The sequence below is a fragment of the Pseudonaja textilis genome, chromosome 2 (genome assembly GCF_049901715.1).
Source record: "Pseudonaja textilis isolate UNSWEBS1 chromosome 2, rPseTex1.2, whole genome shotgun sequence".
Classification (NCBI taxonomy): domain Eukaryota; kingdom Metazoa; phylum Chordata; class Lepidosauria; order Squamata; family Elapidae; genus Pseudonaja; species Pseudonaja textilis.
Genome location: NC_141991.1, coordinates 126772410 through 126790811, shown reverse-complemented (window position 1 = coordinate 126790811; position 18402 = coordinate 126772410). Strand labels below are relative to the sequence as shown.

The 18402-nt window shown below is 37.3% G+C and overlaps 1 protein-coding gene across 3 annotated transcripts in view; it reads left to right on the top strand.

Annotated features, from left to right (window-relative positions):
- DIP2B (DIP2 acetate--CoA ligase B (putative)) overlaps positions 1 to 18402 on the top strand; it is a 179252-nt gene that overhangs the window by 68964 nt on the left and 91886 nt on the right. For all 3 annotated transcript variants that reach the window (XM_026717375.2, XM_026717374.2, XM_087925170.1), the window contains exon 2: positions 5053 to 5124. In XM_026717375.2, the coding sequence (XP_026573160.1) occupies positions 5053 to 5124 (72 nt within the window). The remainder of the gene's footprint in view (positions 1 to 5052; positions 5125 to 18402) is intronic.

The window sequence follows — 18402 nt, the reverse complement described above, 5'->3', positions numbered from 1 at the left end:
GCAGCTCAGAAGAAGATGAACCAGTTGCAGCCATCTGAGAGGGCTTTGGCTGAAGCATAGCTGCAGCAGGACAGCCCTAAGGCTTCCGATGGAGAAAGCATGCAGGTGCAGCTGGTCAATGATGAGGAAGAGGAACTGCCTTCTGCAACTGATCCAATAACCATTTAGGGCAGAGAAAAAGCAGGAGCAGAGAAGGTCAGCCAAATTACACATGAGGAGAATGAGAAGAAGCCTTTCTAGACAGACGGAAGCAATGCTGGGAGCAGTGTGTTCATTTCCTAGCTGTCTGTTTTCTGGTCATTGTGATTCTTGCCTTGCTTTGGATTGACACCATGCCTTGACTTGGATCATGCCTTGTGAACCCTCTTGTATTGTGGATTTAATTTTGCTTGGTGGGTTTATTTTGCTTGGGAAACTTTCAAGTGCTTTGTGGACTCATTGGCCATTGCTTTGTGGACTAGAAGTGGTCTGATTGTGGCTGGACTTAATTGGGACAGTTCTGGATTTGGGTGAGGGGAGTTGCGGGAGAATATTAATAAATCCGCTAAAGCACAGTTATGTGTGTGTGTGAGACTATGGACCCAGTACATGAATAATGAACTCTCTAAGGGAACGGAAATAAGCCAGGATTCTGGAAAACTCAGTAATCTTGGTTTATGTAATGTATTTATAACATGATTTATAAATTGTGATTTGTGAACGGTTTGTATTCTGCCATTGAAATATATACTGAAAATCTGAAATTTATCAATATATGAAGAACTTTGGATATATTAGGTATGGGGCTTATTTTATTTATTATTTGTTTTTTATTTTAAAGGCAGTGTCATCATGAATTGATTAGATGTTTTTGCTCTCTACTGATGAATTTCCTTATTGATCTAACAACAGGTTTGGCCAACTTGGTGAGGCTATGTTTAAAAACCAAGCTGCTTTATGTGTTTCATAATATATATTTTTTGTCTCTTTTCTGGTTTCTGTTTTTATTGATTTGTACTTTTCGTTATTTCTTACATTAAAGTTAAGAGATATAGAAATGTAGATCAGCTGCCTATGCAGGTTAATTTGAAGTATAATAATAATATGGTATACTTTTGATAAAATTGGGAAAAGTTGTATACCAGCTGATGATTTCTGTTGCAGCTGTTTTAAAGTGGTCTTGAGTCTACATCTTCTGTCATTACCTAGGAAAATTGGGTCAGATTCTGAAAAATCCTTGGAGAAATAATAATAGGAAAAAAATATGGATTTTCAAAACAGGGAAAGGCTTCAGTTATGGCATCTTCAGTTTATCTCTGACCTAAATGACAATTACACATGTGTGGAAAGATGAGATCTCGGATTCTAATACTAGTCGATGTCTGTTGCACAGACCCTTTTTAAAATACTCTAGGGAAAAATCCTTTCTGTTAAACGCATTAGGAATGAAGACGGCTATTCTTGAGGATTTTTTAAAAAATAAATTCTATTTAGTAAATACATTTGTATGATTGCTGATGACCTCATAACAGAAATGATATTTTAATGCAGTTCGAATATTACTTTTTTTTTTTTTTTGCAAATTCAGCAACAAAACTCAGTTGACATTTCCAAACAGAATTAAACCAATAGTCTGGCTTTAAATGGCCAGAGCAATCTATTGTCTTCCAGTTTGTGTATGCATCATTTTTCCCCAGAGATACATTTAGTGTTTTATACGTGATCTTGCATACTTAAATGTGACTATGATTTTTAAAAGGGACAAAAGGCATCTATCTAACTGTGTTTTATCCTTTCCTTTGCTAAATTCTTCTCATGTACTGCTAGAACTTTTATTCTTTGTGGGTTAGTTATTGTCTTGTAAATGAAGAAACAGTAATGTACAACAATGTCTGTAGAAATACTGGTGACAAATAGTTCACGTGTTACATATCTTATTTTGTGAGGATTGTTGATGAGTCTTTTGCTTTTATGTGAAATGAAATTATTGTTCTGATATTCCCATTTGGATTTGAGAGATATTCCCATTTGGATTTGATTACAAAGTACTGTGGGATGTTGTGTGTGTGTGTGTAAAGAAATCCCTGTGGATTCCTTTTCTGCTAGTCATTGCTGACTATAGGGGATGGTGCTCATCTCCATTTCAAGGCCATTGAGCCAGCACTGTCCAAAAATATTTAGATATGTGGCCATGGAGCACTCTTACCTTCCCACCAAGTGGTACCTATTTATCTACCTGCATTTGCATGCTTTCAAGCTACTAGGGTGGCAGGAGCCAAGGCAATGATGGGAGTTCACCCTGTTAAGTGGTACTCAGGTCTCGAACCTGGGCTGCTAGCATAAATAAATAAATGGAAGCTAAAACACCATAGTAGAAAATGAAGTTGATTATGGAAAATATTCTGTTGGTAACTGCTTTGAGCTAAGCAATATGGAAATTACCCAAAGTAGTTACAAAAAGTATTATTCTGAAATGCATTTGGAAAGAATTCAAGAAATATGACCTAATAGGGTGATGGCATAGCTCATAAGCTTCCCTATCTGTACCTTCTAAGGGAGGCATTTTACTAATAACACAGTGGAGTACTGTTATTATTTTCATAATTAAAAAAATTAAGTTATGAAGATGAATGGATGGCTAAGCAAACAGATGAAACAACATAGCAATGTTTTGTAGTTATTTAAATTCTAGAGGAGAAAGTAAATTTTAAAATGGAAATTAACAAAAGCGATACAATTAGATGTGGTTCACTTGGGTTTTTTGACACAGCCTTCAACATAATAGACACAGCCTTCAACATCCTATACAATACAGGGGTGGGCTTCGAAAATATCAGCAACCGGTTTTCTGCCCAGTTGTTGGGTAGGTGTGGCCTAGTTGGCCTCCTGCACCATGGTGTGTGTGGGGGGGATATTTTTGCCCTCCCCAGCTTTCGGAGGCTTTCCTCAGGCCTCCGGGAGGGTGAAAATGGCCTCCCCGGGCTCCAGAGGCCCTCCTTCCAGAGCCTTCAGGAGGCCCATTTTTCGCTCTCCCCGAGCCTCCCTGCGGGCCCCACACTTACCTGGCATCCAAACGGGGCACGTGGGGACTCCTGGGAGGGGTGGGGAAGGGTGGGCAGGGCCAGCCAGGGATGGGATTTGCCGGTTTATCGAACTGGCCATAAAAGTAGTTACAGGTTTGCCCGAACCGGGGAGAACCCGTAGCAGCCCACCCCTGATACTAATGGCTTGACCTCAAAGTGTAAAATCATTAATAATCAGACTCTGTATTCTGAACATTGTAGTTCAATAGATCTGGAGGAAGATTAAAGATAACTTCTGAGTTCTGCTTCCTTGGTTTATGTTATGCTTGTTAGCCTCCCCAAGGATACAGATGTGGCCTCAAGCCCTGTCCTTGAAGATGACTTCAAAAGAGTACTAAATGCTGCCTTGAGGTTGCTATCTAGAATATGTAACACTAAGGCTAGAGAAATTGCAGTGACTGCACCAAGTAAATTAAGTTTTAAGAATTACAGGAGATAATGATTAGAAGGGTCTTTAGAAGATAATTCCTGTGGTGGAGTTCACTAGTTTTGCCATTTAAGGCCTTAAACTGTTTAAGCCTCCAATGCAACAACATTTCTATCAGTAATGTATTTGCCCCTTAGCTTGGAAGTGTATTATATGCTTACATAGGAACAAGGCCCTCCCTATTAAGGTGTTTAGCATCAGAATGCCCCTATCCTGGAGACCAGGGTGTTTACTGCTCAGTCCCAGGTGAAGTCATCTTTTTACTATTTCATGTGTCAACAACTACATTTTGTTTTTTTTCTCTATTGTCCCTTGAGAAAATTAGTACATCATTACTGATTACGGAAATTGTTTTATTATTTTAAAATATTTTAATAGTATGTCCTTGTTTTCTTCTATTTTATGGATCATAATGTTTCCAAAGATCTTCAATAAATAAAAAAGTTTCCTGTGAAAAGGAGTATTAAATCAGGGAATAACATTTATGTAGGTTTATATAACAGCAGGAAGACTTGCTGGCTGTGGTGTTGGCATGGTATGAGGCAAGCCCACCCCAAAGTTTTGGGTTTTTTTTGCAACAAACCACAAGTCAAAGGCAAAGTTTATTCATTTATGAATTTTGCTCTGTTATGTCTTAGACTAGAATCCTAATTTATTACTGATTTGTACTGTGCTCCTTTTTGAAACTTGGGTTTTTATTCAGCACTATCAATATAATATTGTTACACCAAAAAGACTATTGAAGCAATATCTTTGCCATAAATTTAGGTATTTAGATTCAGTTTCCGTTAGTCTGATGACCACGCTTAAGTCTCTCCTTTATAGTGGATGGTTCACAAATAATCTTTTGGTGGTACAGTTACAAAATGGTGACGACAAATCTACAAAGGCAGTTCAATTGTTTCTGGACTTAATGTTTTTTTGTTCCATCTTAATTCTTTCATGTTTCAACATTTTTTCCTGCCATTCTGTAAAGGAATGGAAAGATGACCTTGAAGAAAGTATCCAACAGCCATTAAGTAAACTGTCAGGATTCCAGCGATCGCCCTAATTAAATCATGAGCCTGTTTCAGAGTTGCCATAAACATCAGCTTGGTTCTGAGGGGGAGGAGGGAGTTGAGGAAGAAGCTCAAAATTTATCTGTCTCGATTCTTTTGTTAAGAGAGAAAGGGAGGGAGGGAGAGAGAGAATGAGAATGAGAATGAATCTCTGTCACACTGTTTGCATATCTTGTAGTAATAATGTAGCCTTGTGTAGGATTTGGCCTTCCTTAAAGAACTGACAAATTAATAGTCATGAGCAATGTTAAAAATAGATCACGTCAAAACGGATAAAAATATGTAAAGTTTATGATACGTTAAATTGTATGGAATACAATAATCGTTTTTAGAAGGGTTTGTAATCATTCAATTTTTATATAATGGCTTGAATAATACTGTTTGGTAGTAGATCATAAAGCTGGTTCAGTTGACCATAGCTGCATATGTAGATATATTAACTTTAAATATCCTGTCCTGCATTTATGATGTTACATCTGACATTTTGCTACCTTATATTTTTTAGGAGACATTACCCAGAAGGGCTATGAGAAGAAAAGGGCGAAATTGTTGGCTCCATATTTCCCACAGACTCAAGGTAGGCCTTTCGAGATTCTGTTAAGAACATTATTAGTCAGGAATTTTTGACATCAACACACAGTGGTAAGTTAAATGGGCCGCTGAACGCCCAGATACAGGCAGCTAGCTATGTAGATGCTCCTACACAAAAGGTGCCAGGTTTTGACCTTCCTCGCCAGTATTGGTCAACTCTGAACAGGATCTGTACCCAACATGGTGTCTGCCAGGATTCATTGTATATAACTGGAGTTTTGTCTCTATCCCTCAGTGTGACTGTGGTGCTCCTTGACAAAATCCATCCCATTGTGTCCAAATGTCCATCAAGAGCTTACACCAGCCCTATGTCTGATTTTTTTCAATATAGATCACCCTGTCCTTGAATGGCTGGGTGGATTGGACATTAAAATTTGAACCATTATAAGTCCATGTATTTGCCATAGGCTAAATAAATAAATAAAGTCAGGATTAAGGCCATAGACATCCATTATAAGTCATAAGGATGTTAAAAAATGGTGTGTTTTGACATCACTGCATATTTGATTATTTAGATATTTATTTTATTAATTTTACATGCCTGCCCAACTCTATGATAACCCTGCATAGTGTACAAAGAAAACAGTAAGAAAATACGGATTTAAAAGCCAAAAACGTCTGGGAAAAACCATTCTAAAAAGTAAAATACAGTCAACCCATCACTCACTCCAATCCAACGACTAGGGGAAGACATAACTTTTCAGGACTATTTTAAATACAGTAAGGATGGGAGCCAGACAAATCTTGCGAGTTGGTGTTCCATAGGGCATATTCTGCAAAAAGTCACACTTCCTGGGTCCCATAAGATAATAATGACCTTGGAACATTCCCATTCTGTCCAGTTATACTGACTAGGAAGATACTTTAGAAAACAGGCTGCCTTTGAAATAATCACACACACTATATTATGGATAATAAACAGAATTATACCATTAATTGTATCTTTTAAAGTCTAGTTTATTGCAGCTCACAAATCAAGGCTGCTACATGGATATGCTATGACATGTCAATAATTAATTATGCAGCTGCATTCTGGACTAGCTGCCGCTTTATTCAAGGACAGCCTCAGATAGAAGGCACTGCAAAAGTCCATGCCTGAGGTGACCAAAGCACAAGTGAATGTCTGAAAAACTTTCTGATTCAGATAGAGGTAAAAATTGATTCACAAGAATGAAGCTTTACAAAGACTTTGTTAGCCACAGTTGCCATTGCTCCTCACATCTGTGTGTTCCAAGAAGACTCTCACACTGTGCAGCCCTAAAGGGGGAAATGCTATGCCCGTGAAGGCTAACCTATGGCACGCATGCTGGAAGTGGCATGCAGAGCCACTTCTGCCATCACACGAGAGATTGCCCGGAAGAGCCCCACTGTGCATGCACGCCCTCTACCAGCCAGCTGATTGTCGGGTATCTGTCGTGCATGCATGGGAGAGATGCATGCATGGGAGATGCATGCGCAGAGGCATGCAGCATGCAGGTGTGTTTGTATGCGTAGAGGTGTGCGGGGGAGGTGTAAGGTGCGAGTGCGGGTGCAGGCGGTCGCGCGCGCATGCACATGGGGCGGGGGAGTCATGCATGGATTGCATCATGGGTGCAGGTGTGCAAGTGCATGTACGTGAGCACGTGCATGCTCATGCGCTTTTGGCACACAACGTGGAAAAGGTTAGCCATCACTGTGCTATCCTATTTAGGATGAAAGATGAAGTGTCCCTGGTTCCCAGGAGCATCTAAAAGTACTATTCACTCTTGTCAAATTTGAGCTTGAATCTGTTTTTCTAGGGCCCCATAGCGTCCAAACACTCAAACAAGACCTTGAGAGCATTGTCTGGGTAGTCTGGAGTTCAGATGTGCAGCTGGGTATTATCTGCATATTGATAATGCCTGATCCCAAACTGGCCACAACTAGTATTAAACAGAAGAGCATGAGGTAAATCCTTGAGGTACCCTATGCTAGGGCATCAGACTTAATCTGTCTCCTCCTGTGAACAGTAACTGACTCAACCACAGAAAAAGGAGAACAACCACAACACTTTACTGCCCATTCCTAATCCCCAGTGGTGGCCAGAAAAAAAACTATTATACTATATGTGTCGTAGTTCCTCCAAAGATCATCAACAAGTGCGGTTATTGCTGACTTGGTGCTATGTCTAGGCCTGAAACCTGACTGAAAGGACTGCAGATAATCAGTTTCCTCCAGGGCCCTCTGTACTCACAGCCTAACCATCTTTCCTAAAAAGGAAAGGCTGGAGACCAGTGGTGGGATTCAAATTGTTTTACTACTGGTTCTGTGGTCGTGGCTTGGTGGGCATGGTATGGCTTGGTGGGCATGACTTGGGAGTGTGGCAGGGGAAGGATACTGTAAAATCTCCATTCCCACCCTTCTCCAGGGGGAAGAATACTGTAAAATCCCCATTCTCTCCCCACCCCACTAACCTGCTTTCCAGCTCTGTTCTCCTGGGCAGGACAACAAAGAAAGACCCAGCCAATCAGCTGAGACTCGGGAGGCAGAGAATAGATCGGGGTGGGGCCAATCAGAGATGGTATTCTGAACTACTCAAAATTTCCTCTACCGGTTCTCTGAACTACTCAAAATTTCTGCTACCAGTTCTCCAGAACTGGTCAGAACCTGCTGAATGCCACCTCTGCTGGAGACAGGATAAAAATTGTCAAGCACCTTGGGTCCAACAAAGGCCTCTTGAGGGGATGCATCACTGCTTCCTTCAAGACTTCAGTTCCCTTCCACAACAAAACAAATACAATAGTATGGACCAATCACATCAGATAGATAGATAGTTAACTCTTCTCATTGTCTTTCAGCCTAATCTATAATAGGGGCTAAGATTATAAAATAATGAATGCAATGTATGCTAAAATACCTTCTTAGAAAAACTTGTATAGAAATGTATGCATGATGTAGTTTTTAAAACAACTACAGTATATAAATTAAAATATAAAAGAAATAAAACCAGTGAGAAATAAAGAAGTATTCTATTCATAGTATTTTAGATGTAATGAAAGATTATTGGTTTTGTTGTCATAACAGTAACTATTATAGCTATCAAAAATGAGAAAAAAATAGCAAAAGACCACTTAATAAAAATACTTGAAGCGTTGACACTTTAAACAAAAGTCACAAGAATGTACTGAGGCTATTTGATTTGGAAGGGAATTGGATATACCATACCAGTGTCATACTGCAATTAGCTGTTGGAGATATTTAAATGAAGGAGAGGAAGAGTTGAAGGGACTGAGTGTCAGTACCTTAGAAAAATTAATTTTGCTTTGTTGGCATATATTTGAGTTGGCAAGTATCATCATTACTTTCATCAACAGAAGAAAGAGCTTTGCGATTTTCATGTTATTTTATGACACAAGGATGTATTTTCAAAATATCTTAGCGAATATATTTCAGGTTAAAAATAACACCAAACAATAATCCAATTTCTTAAGTTGCTGTCCTGTATGACATTAACAATCTGGGAAATAGCATTAAATTGGACTTTAGCTTGAAAGTAGCCCTTTTCGCTGACTCTAAATAATAACAAAGCTCCTTAAAAAAGGAAATTTAAGGTTTATGCTTCTTGATGCTGAGTCAGTTTGATTCTGAAACTTGTAAAAGAAAAAAAAAAGAGGTTATATGGAAGATTCTTCATTAAAATAATTGGGGCAGATACAATGAAACCCAAAATTTTAGGGATATATGCATAGAGGTAAGGATTGCATGTTGCTTTCCGTGGGAATTGGGTGTGTCTGACCTACTCCCGTTAGTGCCTGAAGGTACTGAGAATAAATTTATTTTGATGAAGCCAGGCTTAAAAAAAAACCACATGGGGAAAACGAATATATTTATACAGGAATATTATAGTGTCTTAATTCAAATAAATGGAATTATTTTTTTTTCTTGTGAAATAAGTAACATCTTTGCTAAATCATGCATACTTGAGGGCTTGGGACCTCCTACACAGGAGGATTGTTCACTTTTCTAAGCTGTACTGTACCTTTCTAGCTCAGTTGGGTTTTTTGCAGGAACATCTGATGGTAAATTTGTTTATTTCAATTGGAACAGATGAAGAATGTAATTCTTAGTTTAGCTTTCAAATCTGTGGTGTTGCTCCTGTCGTCCATAGCTTAAAATAACAAAACATCCATTTTTTTTTAATATGGATGATGCTTGTGTTCACTTTAACAGAAAAGAGGGCTTTATAGTTTTCAGATAATGCCCAGAAAATGTGTGATGATGATAATTCTTGATTATTTCTACATTCTGTCTTCAAAACTGGGCCAATAAAAATAATATCCAATCCTTTAAGACATAATGCTATATCTTTAGGACTGGAGTCCTCAAAGATAACTTGGCTTTCTTGAGAGTTAAATTAATATAGCACATTCTGTAAATAATAGCTTTTATTAATCAGTATGTTAAAAATACTGAATTTTCTGTTATTAATTTATACAAAAATGTATTGTAATTTGATATATGTTTTTGATTTGAAAATTTTAGTAACATGGATTTGATTTACAACTGATCAATTTAAATTATAATATACTCACTAGACAGGTAGATTGTATAACCATTTCTAATAAAAGTATGTTCATTATTGAAATGGTATATGCTATAAGAGCAATAAGTGGGACTTTTTTCAGACTAATTTTAATAAAACAATAGATTAATAGAACTGTACTAGACTTACATAGAAATAAATGGATGGATGGGCAGACTTCCAATTCCAGGTCAGCTAGTTGTTTCTGTTTGGAAAATATTTCTACTATAAAAATGTTAAGTGTTTAGACTATATTAAACCTATTTAATTACACTTTACCTTTCTTCAACAAATAATAATTTTAAAAATTAAAATCAGGCATATGCATTTTAAAATTATTTTGTATATAAACAATATTTTAGGAGTAAAAATAGGCAATTCAGAAATCAGCAGAATAAATTTAAATTTGATCTAATAACCAAACCTTTTTCTGAAATTGCAAAGGAGGCAAATGAATAGAAAAAGTGATAGAGGAAGAAGGAAGAGTTTCAGAAATGAAAACAAATCTTGTCTCTTTTCCAGATTCTGAATAAAAAGAAAAACACGGATGAACTAAATTCAGTACCCAGCAATATTTTAAATTTATTTTGCCTTTTCGATTTCTTCTAAATTCCTTCACAACTTGGGTGTCTGTAGCATCATCTATGATAAATCTGTATATTAACATTTAATTTGACAGTTTGTTATAACTTTTACTGCTGTACTGTAATTATTCAGAATACCGTACCATACTTAAAACTAGCAGCAAATGTACTTCCTATTGCTGTGATGGTGAACCTATGGCACGCATGCCACAGGTGGCATGCGGGGAGCCATTTGTGCCGGCATGCAAGCTGCAGGCAAACTTACCTCACTGCGCATGCGTGCGCCTCACAGCTGATTTTTGACTGGTTTGAGGCCTTTTTCAGCCCCCCAAAGGCTTGTGCAGGCTTTGCAGGCTGAAAACTAGGCCCGTTTCATCACTTCCTGTTTTTCCGAATACCAGGAATAACGAAACGGGCCTAGTTTTTGGCCTGCAAAGTTTGCAGAAGCCTGCAGAAGCCTTCCTCAAGTCTTTGGGAGGCCGAAATAGGCCTCAAACTGGCTGAAAATCATCTGTGAGGCGCAGTGCAGGCAAGGGGTTAGTGTGGGTGAGTGGGCATTATGCACGCATGCATATGGAATGTGGGAGGGGAGGCAGGCATTGCCTTCTGGGTGCTGGCATGCGAGTGCAAGCGTGCAAGCGTGCACACAGTTTTTGGCACGGGAGTCCAAAAAGGTTAGCCACCACTGTCCTATTGTATCAGTCTGATATAGAATGCACTTCTTCCTTTTGGAGACATGCAGGCATATATGAATATTTGTTCATGTTGTTTTGCCCATCAAAACTCAGGGTAACTCTTTCCCCCTTATAACTATTTGTACATCCAACAATTTCCTTGCAGTATAAACTCTGCTGAGTGCACAGTATGTTGGTTAAAATAACTGAACCATATTGGAGAAATTTATGTTCTTAACTTTATGCCAAGATTTTTTTTCCATAAAAAAATCTGAGTATGTTTTTCATCAGTTGCTTCTTGCTGTAGTTTCATAGTTCTATTTTACAATTCTTCAGGTGTATTTCTGCAATTTTAGAGTTTTCTTTATCATCTTGCAAGCTACGGCTAATATCCTGAGTACGTGATATGGCTGGAAGACTAATGTCCAATAAATCTGAAATGGAACATGTTGGGAAATTATGAGACTGAATGTGGAGCGTATGAATCCACTTAAAGAAAAGCATCAGTGGAATTTAGGTGACTGCCTTATTTAAATAAAACAGGGGCAGCCCATAAAATTTCAGCCTATTTCATATAACTGTGTTCAGCTTATAATGTAATCATAACTATATTTGCTTAAAATGTGATCATTCAAGTAAAAGTAGGAGAAACCTAGCCAAAATGTAGGACTATAGCAAACTGACTATCCAGAAGAAGAATGTATGACACCATGCATACATGTAGTGAGACAGTTATTAGTGAATTTTACCCCATTTTTACAGTATTTCTTGCTACAGTTGTTAAGCGAATCACTGCAGTTGTTAAGTTAGTAACATAGTTGTTAAGTGAATTTGGCTTCCCCATTGACTTTGCTTGTCAGAAGGTTGCAGTCACATGATCCTGAGACACTGCAGTCTTCATAAATACAAATCAGTTATCAATCCATTTTTATTACAATCACAGACCAGCAAAAATCAGTTGCCAAGCATCTGAATTTTGATCACATGACCATGGGGATGCTGCAATGGTCACAAGTATGAAAAACTGTGATAAGACACTTTTTTTCAGTGCCATACCATAGTAACTTCAAATGGTCACTGAATGAAGTATTCTAAGTCGAGAACTACCTGTATTTACTATAATGGAGATCCTGTATGTTAAGACATACTTCCTTCAGCATTTTCAAAACAAGTGCAATTATCATAGTAAAGTTTCTTTCTGGCCATCAAAAGTTGAACTTGTATGTACTGTTTTACCCATAAGCAAACTGTTTTAACAAACTGTTTTACCCATAAGCATAAAAATTACATTACAAATGGCATATCTTTTACATAGTGCTGCATTAAAATAATCTTTTGTGAAGAAATGATACATTTTTTGTAAATATGGTATACCAGAAACATTTTTGGGACTGTAGGAAATTGTTCTGGTCATTTTCTGTTCTTTACTTTTAATTCTGTTTTGTTTTTTACTATTCTGATTGCTTTCCTCTCTGTGTTACATTTATATCCAAACTCTTCCTTCTTGCTAAGATTTATTCCATCACTTCAGATTTTTTATTCATGTGCTCATTTGCAATTTTAGGGAAAAAAAGTTCAGTTATTAGGTCAATGTCATCTCTACTACCAGTAGAATATCCTTTGAAATTGCCCATGACTATATATATAAGATTCTTCATATCATGTACAGCTTCTTTTCAAATCTTTCTCTACAATTTGCAAGATAATTTCTTTTCTTTTATTCTCATAAAAACAACCAATTTCCTTTTATTGTTACATAGGTCTCTGCTCTCATCTCAGCGGTAAATAATAAATCTGAATATCTGTTATCACACAAACCAGTGCAGGTTAAGCATAAACATTGCCATTGTATTACTTTCTCCAATTCTTAGCACCTATTTTAATTTCTACTTTTATTTGCTTTCATTTTTGTATATATACACCACAGGCAGTCATCAACTTACGATCAATAATTGGGGCCAGAATTTCCATTGCAAAATGAAACTATCATAAATCAAGTTATCATGTGACCGGACCTGATTTTACAGCCATTTTTATCCCAGTCATTTAAGTAAATCGTAGAACTGTTAAGCAAATCACATGGTCATTAAGCAAATCCAGCTTTCCCAGTTGATGTTTTCCTGGAAACCATCTGGAAAGATTGCAAACAGCATTCATGTGAATGCAGAGTGATGCAACCAGTTGTAAATACAAGCTGGTAGTCAAGCACCTGAGTTGTGATCATGTGACTGCGGGGGTGGTGCAAAACAGTGGCAGTTGTGATCATTTTTTCTGAGGCCATCGTGACTTTGAACTATCATTCAATGAATGGATATAAATTGAGAACTAACTGTAGTTGCAGATGTTTTTCTTCTTCACTCTTTGCTTGTAGTAACCCTCCTTATTTCACCTGGGAGAATGTAGTTGATACTGTAGATTACCTTCCCTTTCATATTCCACTTCCTTTCTTTAAATTATTTTTTTTCCTAAACCCAATGTTTCCAGTTTCCTTATAATATTTTCTTTCCTCTGCTATTAATTAATGCCACTGAAGTTTACCATTTCCTTGGTTAATAGCAGATGTCCTGGATTCAGATTTATGCTCACCGCAGCTTATTTGCCTTCTTCCTTATTTGTGAAAATGAGAATATTAATAGTTTAGTTGATGTTTTATTAATATAAAAAATCTTAATGTTTTATGCCATTAAAAAAATAATGGTTAGCGACCAGCACAGTAAAAAAAAAAACCCTCAGAAGCAATGAACAAAAGCAACGAAGTGCAAGCCATGTGGAAGCTAAAAAAAATAAAATTAAAACACGAGGAACATTCAGTGAAATGTAGTAAAACAGCACAAAATAATATAAAAGAAAAATTCAATAAGATAAAAGGGAAAGCCACTGCTGTGCCATCTTAGGGAAATTGTGACAGAGAGAAATGGAGCAAGTAGGAAACTAACTGCTCTCCTGGGGATTTGTTAGGAGGGGGCTAAAGGAACGGCTGCCTTTACATTGGTGTAGAAAAGGCAGTGGAAAAAGGCACACAATAAAGTCTCTGGTTCTTTCTGACCAGGGGGATAACCTCTCTGGACAAATGAGGTCCTACTAGCCCTCCCAACTAGTGCTGCTGAGGGCCAGGCATTCAAACAAGCCAAAGAAATGGCTCCACAGGATAATGTAGCTTGTGGCTTGTGGTTTCCAGTTCAGGACCCTCCCCCGCCCCCCTCAAAAAGTTGGCTTCAGTATTCAAACCTGTCTGGGGTGTGATGTCAAAGACACTTGAAGTGTTTCAGCTGCAGGCTTAGGAGCAGCAGAAAGTAGGTAAAAAGGCCACAATAACGGAAGTCAGTGAATATTTTTTCCCCTTTCATCTTGATGGGAAGTTACCAAGGAGAATTAATGGACGTTTGGAAAACAGGAGTTTAAGCTGGAGAGTTGGCAAATGCAGACATGTTGATTAAAGCATTCAAAACATAGTATGGGAAGCAGAAGAATACTATCTAGATTGAAAAACAGCTATGGGTTTTGAATCATAGTAGGCACATGTTATGTACCTTACAGTATTTCGGAAGTACTGTTACCTTTGAAAAACTTGGTGGTGGCAGGTATGTACCTGCCCCTTTTGGAATGAAAAAAAAAAAAAGTCCAAATTGTCTTTGCACTGTTGTTGGCTTTGGCAAGCTCTGTGATTTGAAAAATTATGCTATTTTTTAAAAACAATAATTTTATTATTTCCAATTTGCCACTGATGTTTGCGGTGACCAAATCTTCCTCATAGAAGCATAATTTTGGTCTTAAGAGTAATTGACTGTAAGCCCTTCTTTCTTAGAATTCTTCTAAGGCCCGCAGACAACTCCTGAAAATGCACCTGTGTGAGCAAAAGAATTACTTCATCATTGACATACAACAGAACTGCCAAATACTTGTCACTGGGTTTAGAAGGGTAGAATTCCATTCTGGCTAAGGTAGCTACTATGAATTCACATAGATATTAAACAGTAAGGAAGCTAAAATACAACCCTTTTTTATTCCATGGCAGATTGGAATGTCTCCAGTAGGTCGAACTGTTCTATAGCATTTAATTTGAATGACTTTATCTTGATTTTGTTATAATTTATTGATTATGTGCCATCAAGTCAGTGTTGACTCTCAGCAATCACAGCTATAGATTTTCTTCAGAATCCTTAAGCTGGTTGTTCAGATCTTCCAAACGTATAGCAGTCTAATTAAAAAGAGTAATCCCTGGTAAGTAGAAGTGAGGAACAGTTTCTACTGGAGGCACTATCTTGGAATAGAATTGACAATTTAATTCATTGAAGATAATCTGTATCTATAATCTATAAAAGGCAGTATTGCTCGTGTGTGTATTTCTCCCTTAGGAATTATCAAATGGCACATTGATCCATTGTAGATCCATCTGCCCTCCCTAAATTTTGCTTATTCATCAGCCAGGCCATTCTGATAATCCTACCAATCTAATAACTTAGGATACCAAAAACAAAGTATTGTTTTTAATTCTTGTTAGCTGCCCAGAATCATGAATTTCAGAATGCTATTTATTATCTATTGACGTAGTAAAAATATGGTGAAATAGTAAATAAATAAGGAATAAAATATGGAACTTAAGTGCTTTATAAGAGTTTCCTTTGGTACAAGCAGATCTTTATATTTTTATGAATGAAATATTAATTGTGGGTTTCTACTTAAAAAGTGGTTGGATGTTAAGATAAAACTGAATCATTGTAAACTAGAAAAAAGGGTTAAATGCAAAAGGAGTAAAAAAAAACCCACATGGTTAGTCAGACTTGCAGCAAACAAAACAAACACGAGGCATTCATTAAGCTTTATGGCTGTTTGAGAGATATTTGTTCTAGACAAAGGACATTGTCATCTTTCAAATGCTGCATTTAAAAGCATGCACTGTTGCTAGCTGGATGTGTTTGTTGGTAATTGAGAACAATAAATACAGCAAATATTTCATTTATTTATTTGATTTGTCAATTGCTTACAAGATGACAGGTATAAGTATATACATAGTTATGAATACATGAAATGGGTACATATAAGAAAAATAAAAAACAATAGGACAGGGATGGTAGGCACACTGGTGCGCTTATGCACGGCCCCTGCAGACCTCTTAGGAAAGGGGTGAGGTCAGTAGTAGACAGTCTAAGGTTAAAGTTTTTGTGGTTTGGCGAAGAAACCAGAGTCAGGTAGAGTATTCCAGACATTGACCACTCTGTTGCTGAAGTCGTATTTCCTGCAATCAAGTTTGGTGCGGTTAACCTTGAGTTTGTATCTATTGTGTGGTCTTGTGTTATGGTTGAAGCTGAAGTATTCATTGACAGAGAGGACATTGCAGTGTATGGTTTTATATACCATACTTAGATCAGACCGAAGACGGTGTAATTCAAGCTTTTCTAGGTCTAGAATTTCAAGTCTGGTGGCATAAGGTATTCTACAACGAGTAGAGGAGTGGAGAACTCTTCTTGTGAAATATTTCTGGACTTTCTCAACTGTGCTAATATCAGATACGTAATGTGGGTTCCAGACTGATGAGCTGTATTCGAATATTGGTCTAGCAAATGTTTTGTATGCTCTAGTTAGTAGTGTGATATTACCAGAGAAAAAGCTACGCAGGATTAGGTTAACAACTCTTAATGCCTTTTTGGCTATGTAGTTACAGTGGGCTCTAGCACTTAGATCATTAGAGATGAGTATTCCAAGAGTACTCATGAGTATTCCATGAGTATTACAGAGCTTGGATCATCAACAAGGTCTTGATTATTCAGCTTGTATTTTATTTTCTGATATTTTTTGCCAATATGTAAGACAGAGCATTTATTTGTTGAGATTTGAAGTTGCCATTTGTTTGACCATTCTGATACATAATCAAGATCATTTTGAAGGGTAGCAGTATTGTCTGTGGTATTGAACAGCTTTACATCATCAGCGAAAAGAATGCAGTTGCTCTTAATATGATCACAGAGGTCATTTATGTAGAGTATGAAGAGAGTTGGTCCTAGAACATTGCCTTGGGGGACACCACTAGTGACAGGTACAGAATTTGATAGGACACTCCCAATTTTGACCATTTGTTGTCTGTTTGACAGGAATGCTTCTATCCAGTTATGCAGTTGTCCAGAGATACCATTAGATTTTAGTTTTAGGAGTAGTTTGTCATGTACCACTGAATCAAAGGCTTTACAGAAGTCTATGTAGATTGCGTCTATTGCTTTGCCCTGATCGAGTTGTATAGTCCATATGTTCTTGCAGTGTAAGAGTTGCAGATTACAGGATAGTTTTTCCCTGAAACCAAATTGGAGAGTAAGTTGTTTGTTTCTAAGTGGAGGAGGATGGATTGGTTAATAATTGATTCCATGACTTTACAGGTGATGCAGCATAAGGAGATTGGTCTGTAATTTTCAACTAGGCTGGGGTCTCCCTTTTTGAAGATGGGGATGATCATGGCTTGTGACCATAGGTTAAGCAAGGAGCTGGTCCTGAAAGAGTTTTCAAAGATTATGCTTAGAGGTTTGGCTATGGCAGTGGATACCTTTTTTAAGAAGTAAGCACATATTCCATCTGGTCCAATAGATAGAGATGGTTTTAGATTGCATAGTGCTTTTTCAAAATTGTCTTCTGTAAAATCAATATGTATTACATCATTGTAGTTGTCTGTGGTTCGACTAGGAAATACTGGGCATGATCCATTGCTGTTTACAAATATTGAGCCAAAGAATGTGTTAAAGAGATTGGCTTTAATGGTGTCATTGTTGCAGTCTTTACCATTAGGTTCTTTCAGGGGTGGGATGGACCTTGAGTCTTTTAGTTTGTTGTTTACAAAATTGTAAAAAGCGCGGGTGGAATTGGTGCGTAGAAGGTTTTCCTCTTGTTTAATGTGATAATTGGTGCATTCAGTCTTTATCTGATGGCATAAATTTTTGTATCAGCTTTTGAAATTGGCAACGTGACCAGATTTGTTTTTCCGCCAGAGTGATCTCTTTTTGGATTGAAGTTTCCTTATTGTTATGGGTAATCTGGTTTTTTTTTGGGGGGGGGGAGTTGTTGGTACGTATAGTTTGATGACTCTTTTGATTTCAAGTAAAAACATGTTGTAATGGTCTTCAACAGTATTGAATCCAGTGAATAGAGATTGCCAATCAAGGGATGAGAGATCGTTGTCTACAAGATCATAGTTGCCTTTTTTGAAGTTAAAATTGGGGATTACGTCATTGTGATGATTTTTGTGTGGGCGTATGTTGAGACAAAAGTCAATCATATTGTGGTCACTGCTGGAAAAGGGTTCTTTAGTTTGTATTCCGTAAATTAAATTCAAACTATTGCAGAAGATGAAATCGAGGCAGTTGTTTAGTCTAGTGTTGTTGGTTACTAGTTGTTCCAGTCCCAGATTTGTAACAGCATTGTAGAAGGTTGCGTATATAGGTTCAGTTGTACATTCATTTAGGGTCCAGTCAATATGAGGTAGA